The sequence below is a fragment of the Pipistrellus kuhlii genome, unplaced genomic scaffold, assembly GCF_014108245.1.
Source record: "Pipistrellus kuhlii isolate mPipKuh1 unplaced genomic scaffold, mPipKuh1.p scaffold_m20_p_6, whole genome shotgun sequence".
NCBI classification, from domain to species: domain Eukaryota; kingdom Metazoa; phylum Chordata; class Mammalia; order Chiroptera; family Vespertilionidae; genus Pipistrellus; species Pipistrellus kuhlii.
In genome coordinates this window covers 69,280,487-69,305,480 of record NW_023425562.1, presented here as the reverse complement: position 1 = coordinate 69,305,480, position 24,994 = coordinate 69,280,487, and the positions used below count along the sequence as shown (strand labels likewise).

Genomic DNA, 24,994 nt, shown 5'->3' with positions numbered 1-24,994 from the left:
CCAGGGAACTATTCTTCCTTTTGACCATGGTAATAAATGAGCCTTGCCAAAGCAAAGCCACCAAAAATTTTGGTTGCCTCCCAAAAAAAAATTGGGAAGAGAGAGAGATACCCAAATCGGGTGAGAGAGAGTTACTTAGCTACCTTATAGCACATACCTCGGGTAACAGCAACTCCTTTTTCGCTAACGGTGACTAGTTTCAGTGCTTGAATAAAAAATTTCAATTTATTCAGTAAATAGTCTCATTTTCAGAACATAAACGTGAAAAAAGTTTTAAACTACTTTTTCAGCTTGAATTTACTCTTGAATATCCCTTTTTCCGTCTAGTGTATTTACATATATGCAAATTTACTGTGGATTTTACTTCTTCATGTATATATATATGTAAAAAAGAATATCTCCTACACAAGATTTAATGAGCGATGAAACCGGTTTAGCTCAGTGGATAGAGCACCGGCCTGCGGACTCAAGGGTCCCAGGTTCGATTCTGGTCAAGGGCATGTAACTTGGTTGCGGGCATATCCCCAGTAGGAGGTGTGCAAGAGGCAGCTGATAGACGTTTCTCTCTCATTGATGTTTCTAACTCTCTATCCCTCTCCCTTCCTCTCTGTAAAAAAAAAAAAATCAATAAAATATATATTTAAAAAATTTTTATGAGCAACTTGTTCTCACAGATACATACATATATGTATGTATGTGGCTGAGAGCCGGAACCACCTGTCCCCAAGGCTCCCAGCAATCCCGCTCTGGCCCTCGCACTCCCTTCGCTCACACGCCCTCACTCCAGACCTGCGGGCCGTCATTCCTATAAATGGCCAACAAGCACAGGGACCTCCTAGTCACCACAGAACTGTAAGTTAAAACCACAGCTGGACATCATTGCACACCTATCAGAATCACTGAAAATTAGATTGAGAACTCCCAGAGTTGTAACGATTTGGAGCAATCAGAGCTCTTAGTGGTGGGAACACAAAATGTCACAACCTCTTTGCAATACTGTCAGTTTTTCTCTTTTTAATTCATCCTAGAGAAACATCAATGTGAGAGCGAAATATCCCGGTGCCCCGGCGTGTGTGCCTGAACAAGAGCCCGTGCCCTTTCCGTGTAAGGGACACCGCTCTGGGCTTGCCTTTTTTTTTTTTTTTTTTTTTTTTTTTTTTTAATCTTTTATAATTTTGTTGTGGGTTTGTGATTTTGTTTGTTTTAGAATTTTAATGGACTTTTAGAGGGGGAGAGGAAGAAACGCCTATTGGCTACCTAGTACACACCCCCTACCCAGATCTGAGCCTTCAACCCAGGCTGTGCCCTGACCAGGAATCGAACCAGCAACCTTTTGGTGCACATGATTTTGCCCAACCAACTTGGCAGCACAGGCCAGGATAATAATAGCCATTTCTTAAAAAGTTGAACTACACCTATCATGCACAACTCGGACATTCCATTTCTATCTAACCCCCCAGTGCCCGCCCCTCCCCCTAATGAAAACAGCACGTTCACACAGCACATGGACACAGAGCTTTAGTAATAAGAGACAAAAATGAGAACTCAACTGTCCATCAAATAGTGAATGGGTAAATGAATGTAGTATACCACTCGCCAATGAAAAGGAACTACTGCCCTAGACAGTTGGCTCAGTGAATAGAGTGCAGCCTGGGACTGAAGGGTCCGGTTCCATGCCCAGGTTACCGGTTCGTTCCCCAGTAGCGGGGAGGCAGCCAATCAGTGATTCTCTCATCATTGATGTTCTCTCTCTCCCTCTCCCTTCCTCTCTGAAATCAGTGTTTATTTAAAAAAGGGAATTACTGCCGAAACTGGTTTGGCTCAGTGGTAGAGCGTCAGTCTGCGGACTGAAAAGTCCCGGGTTCGATTCCGATAAAAGGCATGTACGTCGGTTGCGGGCACATCCTCGGTGGGGGATGTGCAGGAGGCAGCTGGTCGATGTTTCTCTCTCATCGACATTTCTGGCTCTCTATCTCTCTCTCCCTTCCTCTCTGTAAAAAAATCAATAAAATATATTTTAAAATTAAAAAGAATAAAAAAATAAAAAAGGGAATTACTGTTACATGAAAAATCTGGATGACTCTAAAATGGATTATGCCATGTGAAAGCCAGACACAAGAGAAACCAGACATATAATTCTAGAAGCAAATTAATCTGTAGTGAGAGAAAGCTGACCAGTGGTTCCCTATGGCTGAAGAAAGGATTAAAAATGGGGCCTGAGAAAACATGGAGACAATGGAAATGTTCCTTTAAGTTGGTGGTGGCGGTTTCATGAGTATACACAGTATTGTCAAAACTTACCAAATTATACATTTTATTTATTTTTAATATATTTTATTGATTTCCTACAGAGAGGAAGAGAGAGGGATAGAGAGTTAGAAACATCAATGAGAGTCATCAATCAGCTGCCTCTTGCACACCCCCTACTGGGGATGTGCCCGCAACCAAGGTACGTGCCCCTGATCGGAATCAAACCCGGGACCCTTGAGTCCGCAGGCTGACACTCTATCCACCGAGCCAAACCAGTTTCGGCCGAGTTATACATTTTATATGGGTGCAGTTTATTGCATATAAATTATACCTCAATAAAGTTGTTAAAAACAAAACAGAAGAATCAGTATTCTGTTTCAAGCTTCCTTTTCTTCTCATCCGAGCAACTTTACCCCACCCAAGTTATTTACTTCATGTTAATGACCCTCAAAGCCACTTAGTCCTTCTACAAGCAAATCCATATTCATTACTGCCATCCTGCTGTGCACTTTCAGTTGTAGCTCACAATGTCGAAGATTAAATGTATCAGTGCCACCCCCACCAGGAAAGACACCTTTCCTTCCTTTTCTGCAAATCAGAGAACGATCACCCAAGCCAGAAACCTGAACTCGTCCTCTTGCCTAAACATCCCATCTGTCTAAACACATACATACCTCTCTTCAGACCACACTGGATTCCAGACTCCTCCCATCTATCCTGTCACTTTTCCAGAGTTTTAAAAACTTATAACTGATCATTTCATACTCTAAGCCAGTGGTCGGCAAACTCATTAGACAACAGAGCCAAATATCAACAGTACAATGATTGAAATTTCTCTTGAGAGCCAAATTTTTTAAACTTAAACTTCTCCTAACACTTCTTCAAAATAGACTGGCCCAGGCCGTGGTATTTTGTGGAAGAGCCACACTCAAGGGGCCAAAGAGCTACATGTGGCTCGCGAGCCGCAGTTTGCTGACCATGGCTCTAAGCTAAATCAGAGGCTTTCTTTGCCTTGAGATGGAGTTCAGAGTCCTTGTCCCCCTCTTGGGATGGCTGCTCTTCATAGAACACTAACCCCTGCCAGGACCAGTTTGGCTCAACGGATAGAGCGTCGGCTTGGGGACTGAAGGGGCCCGGGTTCGATTCTGGTCAAGGGCATGTACCTTGGTTGCAGGCATATCCCCGGTGGGGGGTGTGCAGGAGGCAGTTGATCGATGACTCTCTCTCATTGATGTTTCTAACTCTCATCTCTCTCCCTTCCTCTCTATACAAAAATCAATAAAATATATTAAAACAAAACAAAACACTAACCCCTAACCTCCAAGTTAAACCTGGAAATAGTCACATCTTCTACCTTAGGTCACCCAGTAGCATCCCTTCTGCCCCAGCACTGCAACTCCTTTTCACCTGGAGTGAGCTGTCTGTCACATTCTTCTGTTAATCTGAGACAGAAAGGCCCAAGGAGGAAGTTCCTTTTTACAAAAAAATATATATATATATATATATATATATATATATATATATATATATATATATATATATTTTTTTTTTTTTTTTTATTGACTTCTGAGAGGGAGAGGGAGAGAAACATCAGCGATGAAAGAGAACCTTAATTGGCTACCTCCTGCACGCCCCCCCGCCCCCCTTAGTCTGGAACCCAAGCATGTGTTCCTACGTGGAATCCAATCTGGGACCCTTCAGTCTGCAGGTTGGTGCTCTATCTACTGAGCCAAATCGGCTAGGGCCCAAGGAGGAAGTTTCAGCCTTCGTCTGTATACACAGTTTTATGTACTCTTTCCGATGATGTAACTCAATTAAAAATTATATCCAAAAAGTAAGAAAAGTATCCTATGGAAAAGTTACAGAAAATAAAAGCTCTTGGCATTTAAATGTAACTGTTTAACAACTGTAAGACGGGAAACCCAAGAATGCAGAGCAGAGGCAAAAAGACAGTATGTACCTACAAATTCAAAAGACAGAGCATCAGAATCCAATTGGTAATAATCCAATTAATATGAGTTCCCAGCTTCACTTTTCTACATAGCACTCATTCTAATACATTATGTAATATACTTCTAAAGTTTAATTGTTGGTCTTCCCTTACTAGAACATAAGCTCCATGAGGGCAAGAATTTATTTTTTATTTTTTAATATATTTTATTGATTTTGTACAGAGAGGAAGGGAGAGAGATAGAAAGTTAGAAACATTGATGAGAGTCATCGATCACCTGCCTCTTGCACACCCCCTATTGGGGATATGCCTGCAACCAAGGTACATGCCCTTGACCGGAATCGAACCTGGGACCCTTCAGTCCCCAAGCTGGACACTCTATCCATTGAGCCAAACTGGTTTCGGCGAGGGCAGGAATTTTTGACTTATTGGCTACCTTCCCAGTGCTTGGAAGACTACTACATACATAGCAAATACATAAGAATTACTTGTTGCATGAATTAGTCCAAAATTCTGAAAGATAAATTTATTTGGGGTTTAGAATTTTATAGTCAGCAAAGCTGTCAAGTGTGAAGACAGAATGATTCATTGAATTATCTTCCATCTACTTTTTTTAAGGAAAAATTATATTAGATGGGAAAATGACGTAGGGAACAGAAGAAAAAGTAGAACTAACCCAAGAGTCCAAACAAAAAGGAATTCCTGGATGATAGCTGTCATAGCAATTGGCCTATGTTTAAAGGGAACATCAATAACCTCTAATACTCCATTTAGTAGAATATGAAGCTGGAATTCCTCAACAGAGAACAAAATCTTCTTTCACAGAACAAAAATTATAAAATCTAGGGAAAAGAATAGCAAATATAAGAAGATGACATCCTTTATTCAACTCGAGTCAGGTGATTTTTTTTATTTTACTTTATTTTTAAAAATATATTTTATTGAGTTTTTACAGAGAGGAAAAGAGAGGGATAGAAAGCTAGAAACATCTATGAGAGAGAGACATCAATCATGCCATTGACCAGAATTAAACCAGTTTTGGCGAGTCAGGTGATTTTTTAAAAATTAAATTCAATATCGTGGTATATGGGGATGGCTTCTGTTTTGGATGTGTGGCAGGTAACTGGTTAAAAGCAGAACCTGTTCAAGTTATTTTACTTATGCCCAAGATAAAGTGTTGTCACTCTATTAGAGCCACTCCTTATGTCTACCGAGGCCGGACTATTTACATGGCATGTTGTGAGTTAGGGACAGTGTCACTGTAGACTAGGGGTGTCGAACTCAATCAGAGAAGGGGCCAAAATCTAAAATCCAGCCTAAATCACGGGCCGAATGGTTTACTGAACAGTCATAAACTGTCATTGTGATGGAAACGCAGCGGAGTGCAGTGATGACAGCGCGGTGCGGGCCACATTGCAAGGCCTGGCGGGACGGATTTGGCCCGCGGGCCTTGTGTTTGACACATGTGCTCTAGACCAATCTTCCTCAACAAAGTGTCCCTATCTCAAACCTTTTCTTTGTCTGTTAACAGACAGTGAATGAGGATTAAGTATAGGAAACACCTTTTGGGCCTGCCACTTAAAAAAATACACAGACATCAGGAAATCAAATTTGTATTAGCATTATTGTAGCCAGTGCTTTCTTCATTCAAATGTATTTCCCTTTCTGACCATTATGGTTTTCACCAAAACAGGTTGCCAAAATACATTACTTTTTTATTTTATTTTTATTTTTTAAATATTTTTATTGATTTTTTACAGACAAGAAGGGAGAGGGATAGAGAGCTAGAAACATCGATGAGAGAGAATCATCGACCAGCTGCCTCTTGCACACCCCCCACCAGGGATGTGCCTGCAACCAAGGTACATGCCCTTGACAGGAATCGAACCCAGGACCTTTCAGTCCGCAGGTCGTCGCTCTACCACTGAGCCAAGCCGGTTTCGGCTACTTTTGATTTTATATAGACTGTAAAGTTAGAATAGAAAAAGCATATAAACATTTATAAGTACCAAAACATGTATGAAGTTATAATTTTTTTAATGCAAGAGGCACAGATAAGAAATACAAATAAATTATAAAGAGTTACATACAACACTTCCTTTGATTATTTATTTAAATCCACAAGAAAAGGAATGCTATTAAGCTTTTATAAACAACGATGAACACAATTGACAGTGTTTTCTTTAATTTGCAGCTCATTTGCTCAGCTTAAGAGGCACTAGAGACAGCCAGTTTCTTCAAATGATCCATGAATACCTGCAAGCTAACGTCGTCGGTTAGGATGGGTGCTCCCGTTTCCTGAAATTTAATGATAAAGGTTAACTGATAGGTATCTTGAAAACTATTTAGAATTCATGAATTAGGGACTCAGAACGTTCACAAAAGTTGTCCAACTCTGAACATTTATAAGTGCTGTCCCCTTTGCTATGTGAACTCCCGTCAAACCCCATCCTTTGCCTAATGCATTCAAATGAAGCATCGATTCCTCACAAAACCCTCCCCTGACCCACTAAGCTCATAAGAAGGCATAAATGGCTGGAATAATTAGATAAAGAAGGAACCAGAGGCTGAAAAGTAAAGAGGACAAAGAACAAATGGTGAGCATTTGTAGATGCTTTTGCCCTGCCCTATTAGAAAAGAGAAGGGGAGGAAGGGATCCGGGAGGGCGGGGGGAGGGGAGACTAAAAAAAAATAATAATAATAATAAAATAAAAAGAAAAGAGAAGGGAAGAGAGGGAGGACTTGGGGGCAACGCTGCTGGTCTATGAGAGCCAAAACGGAGGCCACACTATGGTTACGGTCCTCGGGCCCGAACCTTTCATATTATGCTGTGTATTGCAGAAAGGGATCCACACTGGGTAGCCACCCCCAAACCCCAATCTATGTTCAAAGTTTCCCCCCCAACAAATTATCCAAGTTATTCTGCCTCTGTGTCAAAAAGAATCCAATTTGTAATTAGTTTTTTTGGTTTTTGTGTGTGTGTGTGTGTTTTTTAAGTAGCCAGGCTACTTCCCCAAATACCTGACAATTTCTTACCTGTCCCCAAGCATATAGGTTATTGTGTGTCTGAGACGGGTTCACTTTGGACAAAAGGAAGCGAGCCTTAAAAAAAAAAAAAAAAAAAAAAAAGATTTAAAGATTAAAGTGGCATTAATATTAGTACACTAGGGGGGAAAAGTTTTACATTTCGTTTGTTACTGCATAGGAGTCCATTTCTTTAGCTTAAGGCCAGTAGCTGCTGATTTATTAGGGTTCCAGAAACACAAAACGTATTTTATATTGGCAATCCTCTACTTTTACACTAACATATTCTGACCACTCCTTTAAAAAGAAGTCATTATTGGAAGTTTATCTGCATGTCAATTTATGTCACCACATAAAATATTAACCATCTACTATTTGGATTTGCCATAAAAATATATCATAAAAACAAATTATTAACCATGCTATTTGAATTTATAGCCATAAAAATATATCATAAAATTAACTGAATACCAAAACCAACCTGACTGCCTCCATGCTCTGTGCTAATGTAACGTGGCATTGGGAAGCGTGCTTGCAGGATTTCTTGAGCGTCATCTACTGGTGCCTGCAGAAGATGCTTGAAGTTTTCATATTCAGGCATGTCCTGGTACCCAGCTTTACGCCACTGAGCGATGGTCTACACCAAAACAAACAAACCAAAATTACTGAGGAAACACTAAACCAACAGTCTTCTTTGACACTTCTGACACTCTTAATACCACTTCTCCACCCCCAAATTTGCTTCCAGTGAAGAAGCCTTATATCAAGAATGACAAGTTTTGCCCAGCCAGCATAGCTCAGTGGTTAAGTGTTGATCTGTGAACCAGGAGGTCATGGTTTGATCCCCGGTCAGGGCACATGTCCGGGTTGTAGTCTTGATTCCCAGTATGGGGTGTTCAGGAGGCAGCCAATCAATGATTCTCTCATCAATGATGCTCTATTTCTCTCTCCCTCTCTGAAATCATTAAAATATATATATATTGATATATATATTTTGGTGGGAGAAAGGAATAATAAATTTTTGCCCAGCCAATGTAGCTCAATGGTTAAGCACTGACCTAAGCCAGCAGGTGAACATCCCCCAAGGGGTCCTGGATGCGAGAGGGCGCAGGCTGGGCTGAGGGACACCACCACCTCCCTCCCCTGATGCTCCCAGTGCACGAATGTTGTGCACCAGGCATCTAGTATCTATAAATAAGCTGAAGTGCTTTCACATGTGAACTGTTAAACTGTTAATCTAATATCTGAAAGAGGATTCTCTTTAGATGCTTCCTTCTGCAGCCTCTTTTTCCTTCTGTGAGATTTCAATACTATTTTCTAGGTCTTAATTTTTTGACTGACTGGTGGCATGAAGGAAATTACCATAAGCTAACTTGGGCCATAAGAACACCACCTACCAGCAGACTTGGAGCTTTGGAAGGTGAGAACGATGTCACATTGCCTTTGACATTAGAACTTGCAAACAGAAGGTGCGCAATAAATGTGTGAACTTTTTGTTTTTAAAGGAACCAGTGGGAAAGGCAGCTGGTCACAAACAGCCTTTGGTCTAGTCCTGTGGTTGGCAAACTGAGGCTCATGAGCCACATGCGACTCTTTGAACCCTTGAGTGTGGCTCTTCCACAAAATACCACGGCCTGGGGGAATCTATTTTGAAGAAGTGGTGTTAGAAGAAGTTTAAGTTTAAAAAATTTGGCTCTCAAAAGAAATTTCCATCGTTGTACTGTTGACATTTGGCTCTGTTGACTAATGAGTTTGCTGACCACTGGTCTAGGATCATTACTGATGGCTTACCATCTGTGAGTAAGTGGCTGGCAAATTGGAGGTTAATATGCTGAAAAAGTTTAAAGTTATAAAATGCTCATTAGTATTAGAAAATAAATTCTAAGTTATAAACAGAATTCTGAAACACAATTTGTATCTTTTCAGGATATCTGAAATCACTTCTAATGTATAGACACTAGGAAGTCAAGTCAACCACCAAGGCAACTAACTATAGGTAAAGAATGCACAATAGAAAAAAAAGAATATCTCCCTGAATATAATGCTTAGTTAAAGAATTTTCGTTAGAGGAACCATTCCCTTTCTTAGGGAATGAGCCACTTTTAGAAAGAAATGGACTGCCCTAAAAGCCTTCCATAGTCCTCCTGGAGGTCCACTGCGTCACGTTATCTCAAATAAAATCTTTAGTCCCAAACACGTGTTTACTACTAACTCTAACATAACTCTGAAAGGGTAATAGTGCATATAAGTTTAATGAGGAAAAGAACTGATCTTGCCTGACAACTCAGAAAGTAATAACTTATGGTGATTTGAAAGGATCACTTACAGCAAATGTTATTGAAATTACTAATATACAAATACCCCAAGGACCTGAAAAGAGATTTTATTCACTAGAATAAAAGCCACTGTACTCATTATAATAAACTGTGGGTTTCTTAAGTCCAGATTCTTGTTGCAAATGCATAAAAACCTAAATTAATAAGTAAAAACAATAGTAAGAAATTAGAATATCATCTTACCTCACCAAGATAAATGACAATTTGGAAGAAAGTATCCATCAGCAAAATTCTGTCAGCTAGAATGCTGCTGCTGTCCAACAGTACTGGCTTAAAGAAAAAGGGGAGAGATGACATGGTCTTCCCTGTTCCCCACGTGGCCAAAACAGCAACCCCGGGCAGCAGGTACGGTGGCTCGCCCCTTCTTGTCATCCCCACTTTCTGCTCCCTGACTTAGCAGTTCTCAGTTTCAACTCCGTGAAAGAAAGAAGCTCCAAACAACCCCTCATCAGTTAGGAAGGGAGATTAATGACATCTTTTGCTCTAGGAACCAAAAGTTATTCCAAACATTCTGTTTCATGCTGAAAAAAGATTTTATCTATCAGAGACACATTCTATCAAACCCAGTACAACTGCAGATGACACATAGGAATGGCTTTATGAAAAAGTACAGCTTTTAATACAAATTTGAAAAGTTTACTGCAAAATGTATTTTTTTATGATTTTCATTTCAGTAATAAATTATTAAAGAAAATTTGAACCCAGTGACAATAAATATTGATAGTTTGGTTTATTTCCATATAGTTTTTAAATCTTGCAAAATTTTTAGAAAGTATAATTTAGAAAATTTCTTATTTTTTTTCATGTATCGTTTTTAACATAAGGATGTATCTATTGTATTATGTTACATAACCTGTGAATATTTCTTATTTTTTTTCCTACTATTGAGCATTTGGATTGTTTTTAAATTTTCTATTCTAATAGTTCATTTACTATTTCTTTGAACAAAACATTTTCTATATATAGGAATATATTCTTCAGACAGAACACAAGACATGGAATTACTGGGTTAAAGTATTTGAACACAATGAAAAAAGTACCTAACCATTTTTTAAGTTTTTCACTTGTAATCCTGCCTTCCACAAATAGCTTTACTCGCCTGTGACTTTTTCATATATATATATTTTTAGACTCAGAAATAATGTTTAACTACTATAAAGACTCAAATGTTTTCTTTCTTTAGTTTTACTCTATGAATAAATTCGCTAGAAAAAAAACCCAGTAAAACCACAATACAATAGATTAATTCAGGCAAGAGGGTGTCCACCCGATGTGGCTCACAGGTTGAATGTTGACCCAGGAACCAAAAGGTTGCTGGTTTGATCCCGGTCAGGGCACAAGCCCGGTTTCAGGCTTGATCCCCAGTGGGGGGCATGCAGGAAGCAGCTGATTGATGATGTTCCTTTCTCGTTGATCTTCCTATCTCTCTTTCGCTCTCCCTTCCTTTCTAAAAATCAGTATTTTAAAAAAAGCCAAAAGCCCATTATATAATAAAGTGGGTTTTCCAAATGTGTATGTTTAAAAATGGACAAATTAATTCGTGTATCTGTTTTTACTTATGTAGACATATTTGTGGAATTAAAACTAATTATGTATGAAAAATTTAATTTCACAGAAAAGTTTTCTATATATTACAGTAATTTTAAATTTATACTGAATAAGTCTAGTAGGTGCGTGCATTCACCAGTTACCAAGAGTAAGCAAAAGCACACGGCTGGGGCATTACTTAGTTCAAGTACATCACTAGCACTGTAGATGGAAAAAAAGTGCTGTAGATGGAAAAAAAAAAATCCAAGAGAAACCAAGATGGCGGCATAGGTAACCACCTAACTGCAGCTTCACACAATAATTTCAAAAAATACAACTAAAATATAAAGTGGACATTATCCAGAACAAAGTTGACTGATGAAATTCTACAACAAGAAGGAAAGAGAAAACAAGAAGAAAAATCAGAGGAGCTGTAAAAGCCTAAGGTACGGAGACATGTTGCATGCGCGGAGAGGACGGAGCCAGAGAGGAGGGGCAGCTGAGTGCCTGGCTGGTGTTCCCTAGTAGGAAGGAGATCAAAGCTCCGGACTGTGCTGAATCCCAGTTCTGACAGCACTAAACCTCAGTTCTGAGCGAGACTCTGGGGACCCAGACACATACAAAGGGAATCTGGGCTGTAAGGCGGAAGCTCAGGGGAGTGGTGAAAGGCAGAGCCCCAGAGTTGCACATGTTGCGTGCAGAGGACTGACTATTGACTGTGCTGCTAGATTGCCCTAGTGGGAAGGAGACAAAAGCTCCAGACTGTGCTGAACCCCAGTTCCGACTGCACTGAACCCCAGTGCTAGGCAAGACCCTCAGGCCCCAGGCTCATACAGAGGGAATCAGGGCTATAAGGCGGAAGCTCAGGGAAGCAGAGAAAGGCAGAGCCCCTGAGTCACGCATATTTCGTGCAGAGGACAGCCTGTTGATTGAGCCGCAGGATTGCCCTAGCAGGAAGGAGACATAAGCTCCGGACTGCTCTTAACCCCACTTCCAACTGCACGGAACCCCAGTTGCGTGCTCGTTGGAGAAGAGACTAGACTGTTTGGTAGTGGGCGAAACTCTAGGGCACCTTTCTCTCAGAGGTGCTTGCAGCAAGTACCAAAGGACACTGAGGATCACTGAGACTCAGGAACCTCACAGGGGAAGGCTAACTGGAAGCCAAGGCTGTAGGCTCCATCCTGAAACTCTGCCCCATCCAAGCTGAGCACAGAGGCTCTTGCAGTTTTCCAAGTCTAGTCGAATAAGGCTGTCTCCTGGCATAGACACAGCTGATCCTCCCACCCTACCAACTCAGGGAAGCAGCAAAAATGCCAAGACAAGGAAACAGATCACAAACGAAAGAAATAGGAGGACAAAAAGCGACTGGATATAGAGTTCAAAACCACGCTTATAAGGTTTTTTAAGAATCTCCTAGAAAAGGCCGATAAAATAAAGAAGACCTATGAAGATATGAAAAGGGATCAACTAGAAATAATAAAGGATCAACTAGAAATAATAAGGGATCAGCAAGAAATAATAAGGGATCAACAAGAAATAAAGAATACATTCTCTGAAATAAAAAATATTATACAGAGTCCTAAAAACAGAATGGAAGATTACAAGAATCAAGTCAAAGACTTGGAACACAAAGAGCCAGAGGACACTCCTCCGCAAAAGCAAGAAGACAAGAGAATCCAGAAAGTTGAAGGTAGTCTAAGAAACCTCTGGGACAACTTCAAGCGAACCAACATCAGAATTATGGGCGTCCCAGAAGATGACAGAGAGCAAGATACTGAAAACATTCTGAAAGAAATAGTGACAGAAAACTTCCCCCACATGGGGAAAGAATTAGACTTACAAGTCCAGGAAGCACACAGAACCCCAAACAAAAGGAATCCAAAGAAGACCACACCAAGACACATCATAATTAAAATTCCAAGAGCAAAAGACAAAGAGAGAATATTAAAAGAAGCAAGAGAAAAGCAGGTAGTTACCTATAAAGGAGCACCCATGCGATTGTCAGCTGATTTCTCAACAGAAACCATGCAGGCCAGACGGGAATGGCAAGAAATATTCAAGGTGATGAATAGCAAGAACCTACAGCCAAAAATACTCTACCCAGCAAAGCTATCACTGAGAATCGAAGGCCAGATAAAGAACTTCACAAATAAAAAAAAGCTAAAGGAGTTAATCACCGCCAAACCAGAATTATATGAATTGTTGAAGGGGGTTCTTTAGGAAGAGGAGGAAAATAAAGATAAAAAGTATGAATAACAAATATGTAACTATCAACAAGTGAATCTAAAAACCAAGGGAATTAAAAAACCTGATGAACAATATTAACTGTTGAATATAATAGAATCAGAGGTACAGAAAGGGAGTGGACTGACAATTCTCGGGGAAAAGAGGAGAGGGGGGTGCGGGAAGAGACTGAACAAAAACTGTGCACCTATGGATGAGGACAATGGGGGGTGGGGAAAGGGCAGAGGGTGGGGTGGGAACCTGGTGGAGGGGGAAAAAATGAGGAACTTTTGTAATAATATGAACAATAAAGATTTATTAAAAAAAAAAAGTGCTGTAGAAAGTCATACCATGTGACAAAAGAACCAATTACCATAAACAGTGTACTGTGATCACATGCTAATCATTCCCTGAAAGCTGTTTATGAGCTGTCATACCTGAATTTAAATATGTATGCTATAGCTCTAGATATATAATATTTATTTATGTCAGTGAAATTACTAGTGTTTATTCCAACATATGACCTATTGCTAAAATTTGTTAAAAATAACAGTGAATTAATAATCAAAAAATAATATGGTAATATAATTATAAGCAAATCTTAGTTAAAAGCATTTTAAAATGAACTGGGAGAAAAGCATTCACATAAAGCCTTACCTCTGGTGGTCCATGGAATGAATAGGAGTAGAGAATGGGCTGGATCATGATGAGGGACTGGGTCAGATCCTGTCTGGCAAAATGGTGTCTGTAGTATGACGACTCATCAGGACTGTTGTTAAACACTTGAAGAAATGGAGATCTTCTAAGATGGAACATGAACTGCATTCACAAAGAAAAAGACAAACCATAGAGCTGTAACCTTAGATACCCAAAAGAGTAGACTTGCTTTAGGTCCCTAAAGCAGAAGAACCCAGACTTTAATGCTGGTTCCAGGGGCTGCGGGAAGAAGGAAATAGATAGTTGTTGAATGGATACAGCATTTTAGTTTTGCAAGATGATAAGTCTATAGATTTGTTGCACAGCAATATGAATATGCCTAATACTGAACAGTACATTTAAAATTGGTTAAGATGGTAAATTTTACGTGTGTTTTACAATTAGAAAATTTTTAAAAAGTATTTTTAAAGAGTGGGGGAAGCCTCTGGGTGTGTCAAAGGTTCCACATGAAATGGGCAAGAAAAAGCATTTATTTCTGGAGTCACTGGGTTGGGTTGCAGAGGCAGAATGTTTGCTGTCAAAGGGGTCACAGCCCAGTGGGGAAAAGGCACATTCGGGGCGGCATGTTTTGAGCCCCTGTACAGGCAAGTACTGCTACAGTGGGATGGGGCTGTAGGGTCAGCAGGAGATTTCTCACAGCCACTGGGTCTGAGAGAGGTTCCTGAGGAGGCCAGAGGGTTTGGGGAGAGGGGACTCCAGGCACAGTAACAGCAGATGAGCGGTTAGAACTCAGACCCAGGCTGGTATGTACGGTGAGGTATGTAAAGGAGAGAGGGACAAAATGATGATGCTCCAGAGGTATGTGCTTTAGCCTGAGATTTACAAAGTGGTGGGCAGACTTTTAACTCTCTTTGAAGAGTTACCAGAATACGAAAATCAGTTGCCTTGAGAAGTATAAAGCTTCCTGAGACTCCATATATTGAAGCATTGTTCCTAAATGATTAGCACAGCTGACATTCCATGCGTCCTATGTGCAAGGCATAAAGCACTTGACAAGAATTATCCAATTCTTCCAATAAGCCCAGGAGGTAGGTTCTCTTACCATCCCTAGTTTACACATCAGGAAACCAAGGGGCAGGTAGGCAACTTGCCCAAGGCCACCACTACTAAGTGGCAGAACCAGACTCTAATTCAGACTGTTGGCTTCAGTGGCTGGGCTCTTGACCTCTATCTTAGATGCCCCAACAGAGGGGATCTTAAAACCAACTTATTCAGTGGTTTCCAAACTGTGCTCCTGAGTTTTAGCAAAACCACAAGGCTCCGGGAGTGAGGTGGTGGAGTACTGTGGTGGGACCCAGTGGGTGGGGTGGTGCCGGGCAAAACTAGAGCAGCACCCAAGTCTGTCTGCTTATGTACTGGCTTTTAAGAGAGTCCTCTGGAAGCAAGGGTTCCACAGCAGTACAAAAACTCCAGACCAACTCCTTCCCTTCAACACGTTAAGCGCCCTGTCAGTCACCGGTGATTGACACTGTACTTTCTGTCCAGAAGACAAAACAGGCCAGGCACTTAACGTGCTAAAGAGGAAACCAGCATTCACAGGGGTCCGGAACCTCATCCGAGATCAGCAGCAGCAGAGCCAGTGCTGGAACTTGGCCCTGATTCTGGCTCTTTCTACAACACTACTCAGCCTCAACCACTCCGGCACAGGCCAGAGAAGAGGCACACATCAGGTACCACACAGCCCTACTGGGCCAGGGGTCCAGTGAGGTGACCTCTGAGCTCCCTTTTAACCCTAAGAGTCAAAACTATACAAGTTCATGAATGAAACCTGTGTCCATTTCCCAAAGCAAAAAGTATTTGAAAGGATAATGCAAATTTGCATACATAGGTCTGCTTTTTTCAAATTTATCTCATTAAGGTGTCTCCGAGGGAAGATGAAATAAAGTTGAGTTTCCTTCCAGTGCTGGAAAAGGTGCACCAGCAAGGAGCCCAACCTGAAAGGCACAGGCCCCAGCTGTGAAGACACGGGTTCACGTTTACAAAGCATTAAACACTAGGCTGGCCTCAGCTCAGGTAATCCTCAGAGCCACCCACTGAACTAAGCTCTACTTTCCTCATTTAAATATGAGGGTGAAGGTTCAGAAAAGGTAAATGTCCAGATCTCTGACAACTTCAGGTTTCCCCCCAATACCCTTCTTTTCTCTTGTCCAACAACTCCCAAATACTTAGTTTCTGCAAAAAGCAGTTATTTACAGAAGCTGCTTATTACTGTTGTCCCTAGTCACGATGCAGCCTAATAACCATGAACTTATCATTAAACATCTGTCATATTAACATGGTCTCCTTTATTATATTCATCTTCCTATGTGCTTCATTTTTCTGTCTGTCTGCTGCTGAAGTAGATGACTGTCCAGCCAGAACTTCTACAAATTAGAGATATTTGTTGGGGCCTTAAAGAACGATCTTGTTTTGCCTTTCCATGAAAGTTTATACAATTCTTTTCTCTGCGTGTCATCTCTGTCTTCTGTTGGGCTCAGGAATTGCCTCTCACAGAGACATAGTATTTGTCTTGAAGTGAATAACCTTCATCTCCTGTAGCTTGAGTCGCAAAACATACCAAGTCTTCACTTTGCCCTGAAAACAGCGAGTTTTATTTCTATCACAATGTATTCTTCTATTGTTGTTTTAGAAATGTATATTTCTTACCTGAGGATACAGAGAGAAGGAATCTGATAACCGAAAAGAAGTGGGATCTTCCTTGTTATACTGTCCAAACTTCTGACACTGTTGAGAGAAAACAACAAAAAGCAGGAGGAAAACCCTAAGTTAGTGTCACCTGGAAAAATCCTTGGAGTACGAGAGCTACATTTCAATTTCAACTCTGCCACTGACTGACTGTGAGTCCCAGACCAACACTTCTCAGTCACAGATAGGCAGACATATCCCCTCCAAGGTTATTAAAATGCAAATTCTAGTTTGGCAGATTGGGGAGGGATTAGGGATCCTACATTCTAAACACCACTCTGACTAGTGAGGAGCTAGATAAGTTCTCGGGCACTTCTTCCATTAAAAACAAACAAGCAGCCGAAACTGGTTTGGCTCAATGGTAGAGCGTCGGTCTGCGGACTGAAAGGTCCCAGGTTCGATTCCGGTCAAGGGCATGTACCTGGGTTGCGGGCACATCCCCAGTCGGGGGTGTGCAAGAGACAGCTGGTCGATGTTTCTCATCGACGTTTCTAGCTCTCTATCTCTCTCCCTTCCTCTCTGTAAAAAATCAATAAAATATATTTCAAAACAAAAAAAACAAACAAGCAAGCCCTGGCCAGTTTAGCTCAGTGGCTATATCATCGGCTTTTGACTGAAGGGTCCCGAGTTCAATTCCTCCATGAGCACATTCCTGGGTTTCGAGCTTCATCCCCAGTAGGGGGTGTGCAGGAGGCAGCCGATCAATGATTCTCTCTCATCATTAATGTTTCCCTCTATCCCTCTCTGAAATCAATAAGAAAATATATTAAAAAAAGAAAAGAGCCGAAACCGGTTTGGCTCAAGTGGATAGAGCGTCAGCCTGTGGACTGAAAGGTCCCAGATTCGATTCCGGTCAAGAGCATGTACAAATTAGAGATATTTGTTGGGGCCTTATAGAACGATCTTGTTTTGCCTTTCCATGAAAGTTTATACAGTTCTTTTCTCTGCATGTCATCTCTATCTTCATGTACCTTGGTTGCGGGCACATCCCCAGTGGCAGGTGTACAGGAGGCAGCTGGTCGATGTTTCTCTCTCATCGACATTTCTAACTCTCTATCCCTCTCAGTTCCTCTCTGTGTAAAATCAATAAAATATATTTTAAAAAAAGAAAAAGAAAAAAAAAAGAAACATCGATGAGAGAAACATCAATCAGCTGCCAACTGCACACTCCCTACTGGGGATGTGCCTGCCACCAACGTACATGCCTTGACCGGAATTGAACGTGGGACCCTTAAGTCTGTGGCCAATGCTTTATCCACTGAGCCAAATCTGTTAGGATTCAATTCTTTCTTTTTTTTTTTTTTTTAAATATATATTTTATTGATTTTGTACAGAGAGGGAGAGAGATACAGAGTTAGAAACATCGATGAGAGAGAGAGTCATCGATCAGCTGCCTCTTGCACACTCCCCACTGGGGATATGCCCGCAACCAAGGTACATGCCCTTGACCGGAATCGAACCCGGGACCCTTCAGTCCCCAAGCCGACGCTCTATCCATTGAGCCAAACCGGTCCCGGCTCAATTCTTTCTTTAGAATTAATTCTGATTCCAAACCTCCTCCCACTTTACTTGTACTGCTGCCATCCTGGTCTTACCTTCCTTGAGCCTGCAAACCCCTACATCAGTCTCCTTAATAGTGTAGTCTTTTCTCTTTCCAAATTTACCTCGAATGGAACTGGTAAATGTAAATACAAGAATCATGCTGTTATCACACTCCTGCTTGGGAACCACACCGAAGTTCCCTCTCTCTCTAATGTTAAGGCAATGACAACTTAAAATGGAAGACATTTCCTAATTACATTGCACTTTCACTGCCTCCTTCCCCACTGCACGACCTGACCTCTGTGACAGCCCTTTTGTCAAAGACCCCAACATAAGCTGAAGTGCACAGCCACCTCCCACAGGCTTGGGCCCTCCACTTGGCAAGCCTTGCCTAGTTCTCTCCTACTACCCTACTTTTTAAAAGACTTGATTCATGCCCTAACCAGTTTGGCTCAGTGGACAGAGCGTTGGCCTGTAGACTAAAGGATCCTTGGTTCAAATCCAGTCAAGGCCATGTATCTTGATTGTGGGCATATCCCCAGTAGGAGGTGTGCAGGAGGCAGCTGATCTATGTTTCTCCCTCATCGATGTTTCTGACTCTCTATCCCTCTCTTTTCCTCTCTGTAAAAAAAAAATAAAAAAAAAAATAATAAAAAAATCAAAAAAAAATCAAAAAAAAATCAATAAAATATATTTTAAAAAGTAAAAGACTTGATTCATGGCTCACTTTCCACATAAAACCAACCACTTGCTCAATTTAAAAAAATATATATTTTATTGATTTTGTACAGAGAGGAAGGGAGAGAGATAGAGAGCTAGAAACATTGATGATCAGCTGCCTCTTGCACACCCCCCACTGGGAATATGCCAGCAACCAAGGTACATGCCCCTGACCGGAATCGAACCCGGGACCCTTTAGTTCCCAAGCTGACGCTCCATCCATTGAGCCAAACCGGTTTTGGCTCAATTTTCAAATTGTGTTTGAAATGTTGATATTCCCTGAAGGAAAAAAATGGTTCCACTCAACAGCAAGGGCAAACACAGAGCTAAACAAAGTTAAATATGTTTCTCTACTGGGCTTTCAGTGCCTCTGATCATAAATAAAAATTTCCAAGACAGTAAAAATCATGAGGTATGACAGTTACCGTATTGATTTTTTTCTTCATGGCAACAAACTCACCGTTTCTGCCTGGGCTCTTTTAAAATGCTTCCTCTGCTAGATGGCACAATGCTGAGCTTTGTCAGTAGAGAATGCTGGAGGCAAGGGTTTGCTTCTGGGTTCCAGTGTGTCAAACCCAGCAGCAGCCTTATGGCTTCCCCTGGGCCCACCTCCTGGAGCACATGGTACCCCACAGCTTCTCCTCAGCACATCAAAGTGTGGATTTTCATCTAATTCTAGAGGGTGAATTTCATGGCACAACACCATGGTAACTACTCTGCTGTTAGGACTCAGTGAACCATGGCCATGTCCCACCTAGGTCTAGACAAGCCGGGGGGGGGCGGGGGGGGAGGAAAGACTCTTCCTTGGGCGACCTACCTCAGCCTAGAAGCAGTGGCAGTGCCTTTTTACCTGCTATTCCTATATTATTTGCATTCTCTTTACATCTTACTACACAGCCCTCATTATTCCAATTCCAAGATAGTAATTCTTGATATAAACCTTTCCCTGTTGAAATTACTGTGTGGTATTACTCTTCTGATTCGATCCAGATTGACACATTAGACATCTCCCAACATTCACTGGGCCATGGACCCCTATTTCAAAAATAAAAAAAATATCCAAGATCTGGATTGAAAATACAGAACACAGCATTCACGGTGACTCATCTAAATCAACTCTCAAACACACAGCTTTGCATCATTCTCTAAAGGTCCTGTGCGTGTTGTTTCTTCCCAAATGTAATGTAAGCCCTTGAGAAAATGCCTATTTAGTACTTAACACTCTCAGAATGTTCAGTGTTTGGTATTTATCAGGTAAGCAACTGATAAATTCTTGTTGACCTTGTTTGCTCAAAAGTAGAGCAGAGCCCTGAGTGGTGTGGCTCAGCAGCTATAGGACTGGAGGATGGAGGGTTCAATGCCCTGTCCCGGTTGGGGTATGTGCGGGAAGCAACCAATCAATGAGTCTCTCACACATTAATGTTTCTCCCTCTTTCTCTCTCCAGCCTTCCTGCCTCCCTCCCATTTTTTCTTAAACTCAATGGAAAAATTATCCTCTGATGAGGATGAACAAAAAACAAAAAAGAGAGAAGAGAAAATTTTTAAAAAAATATATATATTTTATTGATTTTTTTACAGAGAGGAAGGGAGAGAGATAGAGAGCTAGAAACGTCGATGAGAGAGAAACATCGACCAGCCGCCTCCTGCACACCCCCTACCGGGGATGTGCCCGCAACCAATGTACATGCCTTTGACCGGAATCGAACCTGGGGCCTTTCAGTCCGCAGACCAACGCTCTACCACTGACCCAAACCGGTTTCGGCAGAAAAAATTTTTTTTTAAAGCAGAGAGAGACCAGATGGAATCTAGTGCCACACAGTTCCCAACTTACCAGTCGAATGAGTTGTCGGTCCAGCCACCGGAGTATATCAGGCCCCTCCTCTGACTCCGCTCGGAACACTCCTAGCCGGGCCATCAGGACTGCTGCGGCCTCCTGGTCAAATGCTGCTTCTATGTGTTTGAACTGACTCTGTGCATCTGCCCAACTGACAATCATAGAGTTAATACATGCTTATTACTGAGGAGACCAGAAAGCCAGCTCTTCACTAAGATAAAGAAACATAAGTCCTGTGCCTTCATCTAAGACAACACAAATTCAAATTGCACTGTTGGTAAAGAATCACATCAGTTGTACACTCATTTTCATTTACCCTCGTGTGATTTCTGAAGGCTATAAGTTCAAAATAAAATTATAGAGAACTTTCCTATATTCTACAAGACATCATGAAAACAGATACCCAAAAGGTACCAGTGTTCCTTCCTCTAAGTCAATCTTACAAAAATCTAAGTCTTTACAAATTCACAAAATGTCTTTTCTGGCACCATGGTAAAGAGAATGAGCATACATACAAGTTTTCCTTACGAATAAAGACGATATGAACAAAGCTAAAAGACAAAAGATAGACCAGGGACAGGTATAAGCAACAAACAAAATACAAGGAGTCCCTGCAAATCAATAAACAAGGAAAAATACATGTTTTGTAAAATGGGCAAAGGCTATCACAGAAGAAATACATCTGCTTAATAAACATAGAAAGTGCTCAACTCATTGATAAATGAAATAATACATATAAAAGTAGCATATTGCTCTATATCTGCATGTTAAAGATTAATAATGTTATTATTATCATAATAAGAAGCCAGGGTATTCTCCTTACACTACTAAGAAAAACACAAATTAGCTTCTTAAGTAATTTTGCAGTATCCAAAATTCTGCTTCTATGAAATGACTGGAACTATGAAGGCAGCACAGCTGGAAGGAAGGTAAGACTTGCAATGGCCTTTAGTAAAGGAGTGGTATATCCCATCCAAACCATGTAACAGCCATTAAAATGAATGAGATATTACCGTATCATGCTATTGACAAAGAGGTCCTTGATATATTATTGTTTTTATAAAGAAAGGTCCATGAACTTTTTTTTATTTTATTAATTCTGGGAGTGGGGAAAAAGGAGACAGAGAGAAACATTAATATGAGAGAGAAACATTGATTGGCTGCCTCCTGCATGCTCCTGACTGAGGATCGAGCCTGCAACTCAGGCATGTGTCCTGACCAAGAATCAAATTTGTGATCTTTTGGTGCATGGGTTGATACTCATCTATTTGACAAATTATCTTTCATAGGGCAAAACATTGGTCAGTAGCTCAACAGAAAGGAAACTGGGTCTACTCACTTTCGGGCAATGGTAGTCACACGGATGCGTCTCTGGGTGCTGGAGTGTTGGTACTGCGTGACAAACTGGATGGCACCTCGGCCTCCTTGGGGGATCGGGGCGTTGTGCTGCAGGGTGAGAAACCATACACTGTGTTATTATTACATACATGACTCACATACAACATACATAGCTTATCCGGCTCTTCCTGAAATGACTGACATGGTGGTGTTGGTAAGGTTCTTGAATTTTGAATGGTACACTTAAGATTTGTTCATTTCACTCTTTATAATTTTTACTTCAATAAAAAATTAAAATAAATACTGACATCAAGTTAATGTTACCCATAATGAAATGTTTGGGGATGGAACCACTGATGATTCAATTTGCTTTGAAATGAATAAAAAATAAAGTGGATGGATGAATGGAAAAATAAGTGAAAAAGCAAATACAGTAAATGTTAATTGTGGGACCTAAGTTGTGGGTATATGAGTATTTGCTGTACAATTTTTTAAAAATAAATCTTTATTGTTCAGATTATTACAAATGTTTCTCATTTTCCCCCCCTCCATTGCTCCCCTCCACCAGGTTCCCACCCAACCCTCTGCCCTTTCCCCACCCCTCATTGTCCTCATCCACTGGTGCACAGTTTATGTTCAGTCTCTTCCCACATCCCCACAATCCCCTTTCCCCTGAGAATCGTCAGTTCACCCCCCTTCAATATCTCTGATCCTATTATATTCAACAGTTAATATTGTTCATCAGATTTTTTTTAATTCCCTTGGTTTTTAGATTCACTTGTTGATAGTTACGTATTTGTTGTTCATAATTTTTATCTTTATTTTCTTCCTCTTCCGAAAGAACCCCCTTCAGCAATTCATATAATTCTGGTGTGGCGGTGATGAACTCCTTTAGCTTTTTTTAATTTGTGAAGCTCTTTATCTGGCCTTTGATTCTGAGTGATAGCTTTGCTGGGTAGAGTATTTTTGGCTGTAGGTTCTTGCTATTCATCACCTTGAATACTTCTTGCCATTCCCGTCTGGCTTGCATGGTTTCTGTTGAGAAATCAGCTGACAATCATATGAGTGCTCCTTTATAGGTAACTACCTGCTTTTCTCTTGCTGCTTTTAATATTCTCGCTTTGTCTTTTGCTCTTGGAATTTTAATTATGATGTGTCTTGGTGTGGTCTTCTTTGGATTCCTTTTGTTTGGGGTTCTGTGCGCTTTCTGGATTTGTAAGTCTAATTCTTTCCCCATGTGGGGGAAGTTTTGTGTCACTATTTCTTTCAGAATGTTTTCGGGATCTTGCTCTCTTTCTTCTTCTGGGACGCCCATAATTCTGATGTTGGTTTGCTTGAAGTTGTCCCAGAGGTTTCTTACATTATCTCCAACTTTCTGGATTCTCTTGCCTTCTTGCTTTTGTGGAGGGGTATCTTCTGGCTCTTTATGTTCCAAGTCTTTGACTTGATTCTTGTATTCTTCCATTCTGTTTTTAGGACTCTGTATAATATTTTTTTATTTCAGACAATGTATTCTTTTTTTTTTTTTTTAATATATTTTATTGATTTTGTACAGAGAGGAAGGGAGAGAGATACAGAGTCAGAAACATCGATGAGAGAGTCATCGATCAGCTGCCTCTTGCACACCCCCTACTGGGGATATGCCCGCAACCAAGATACATGCCCTTGACTGGAATCGAACCTGGGACCTTTCAGTCCCCAAGCCAACGCTCTATCCATTGAGCCAAACTGGTCCCGGCCAGACAATGTATTCTTTATTTCTTGTTGATCCCTTATTTCTAGTTGATCCCTTTTCATATCCTCATAGGTCTCATTTATTTTATCGGCCTTTTCTAGGAAATTCTTGAAAAACCTTAAGTGTGGTTTTGAACTCTATATCCAGTCACTTTTTGTCCTCCATTTCTTTTGTTTGTGATGTTTACTTGTCTTGGCATTTTCGCAGCTTCCCTGAGTTGGTAGTCTTAAAAGTCCCTTTGTTCAGCTTGGATAGGGCGGAGTTTCAGGGTGGGGTCTACAGCCTTAGCTTCCGTCAGCCCCGCCCTATGAGGCTCCTGAGTCTCAGTGTTCCTCAGTGTCTTTAGGTACTCGCTGCAGGCACCTCTGAGAGAAAGGTGCCCTCGAATTTCGCCTGCTACCGAACAGTCTAGGCTCTCCCCCAATGAGCCCGGAACTGGGGTTCACTTCAGTTGAAAGTGGGGTTGGAAGTGGGGTTCAGAGCAGTCTGGAGCTTTTGACTCTTTCCCACTAGGGCAATCCAGAGGCACAGTCAACTGTCCGTTCTCTGCGCGCAATGTGTGAGCCTCCAGGACTTCCTTTCACCGCTCCCCTAGGTTTCTGCCTTAGCCCAGGCTCCCTCTGTATGAGCCTGGGTCCCCAGGGTCTGGCTTAGAACTGGGGTTCAGTGCAGTTGGAACTGGGGCTCAGCACAGTCTGGAGCTTTTGTCTCCTTCCCACTAGGGCAATCTAGCAGCACAGTCAACAGTCAGTCCTCTGAACGCAATGTGTGCGACTCTGGGGCTCTGCCTTTCGCCGCTCCCCTGAGGTTCTGCCTTACAGCCCAGACTCCCTCCGTATGAGCCTAAGTCCCCAGGGTCTCGCCCAGAACTGGGATTCAGTGCAGTTGGAACTGGGGTTCAGCACAGTCTGGAGCTTTTATCTCCTTCCCGCTAGGGAACTCCAGCCAGGCACTCAGCCTCCCCCTCCTCTCCTCGCGCAACGTGTCTCTGTACCTTAGGCTTCTACAGTTCCTCTGATTTTCCTTCTGGTTTTCTCTTTCCTTCTCATTGTAGAATTTCCAGTCAGTCAACTTTCCTGTAGTTCTGGGTAATGTCCATTTTGTATTTTAGT

The 24,994-nt window shown here is 41.3% G+C and overlaps 1 protein-coding gene across 3 annotated transcripts in view; it reads right to left on the bottom strand.

Moving 5' to 3' along the window:
- Window positions 1-6,279: 6,279 nt before the first annotated feature.
- SEC23B (SEC23 homolog B, COPII coat complex component) overlaps window positions 6,280-24,994 on the bottom strand; it is a 46,326-nt gene continuing 27,611 nt past the window's right edge. For all 3 annotated transcript variants that reach the window (XM_036418839.2, XM_036418838.2, XM_045574304.1), the window contains 8 exons: window positions 22,149-22,255; window positions 20,807-20,960; window positions 16,675-16,752; window positions 13,969-14,130; window positions 9,745-9,831; window positions 7,707-7,862; window positions 7,238-7,303; window positions 6,280-6,499 (listed from right to left, as the gene is read on the bottom strand). In XM_036418839.2, coding sequence (XP_036274732.1) covers window positions 6,410-6,499; window positions 7,238-7,303; window positions 7,707-7,862; window positions 9,745-9,831; window positions 13,969-14,130; window positions 16,675-16,752; window positions 20,807-20,960; window positions 22,149-22,255 — 900 coding nt within the window. In that variant the 3' untranslated portion in view covers window positions 6,280-6,409. The remainder of the gene's footprint in view (window positions 6,500-7,237; window positions 7,304-7,706; window positions 7,863-9,744; window positions 9,832-13,968; window positions 14,131-16,674; window positions 16,753-20,806; window positions 20,961-22,148; window positions 22,256-24,994) is intronic.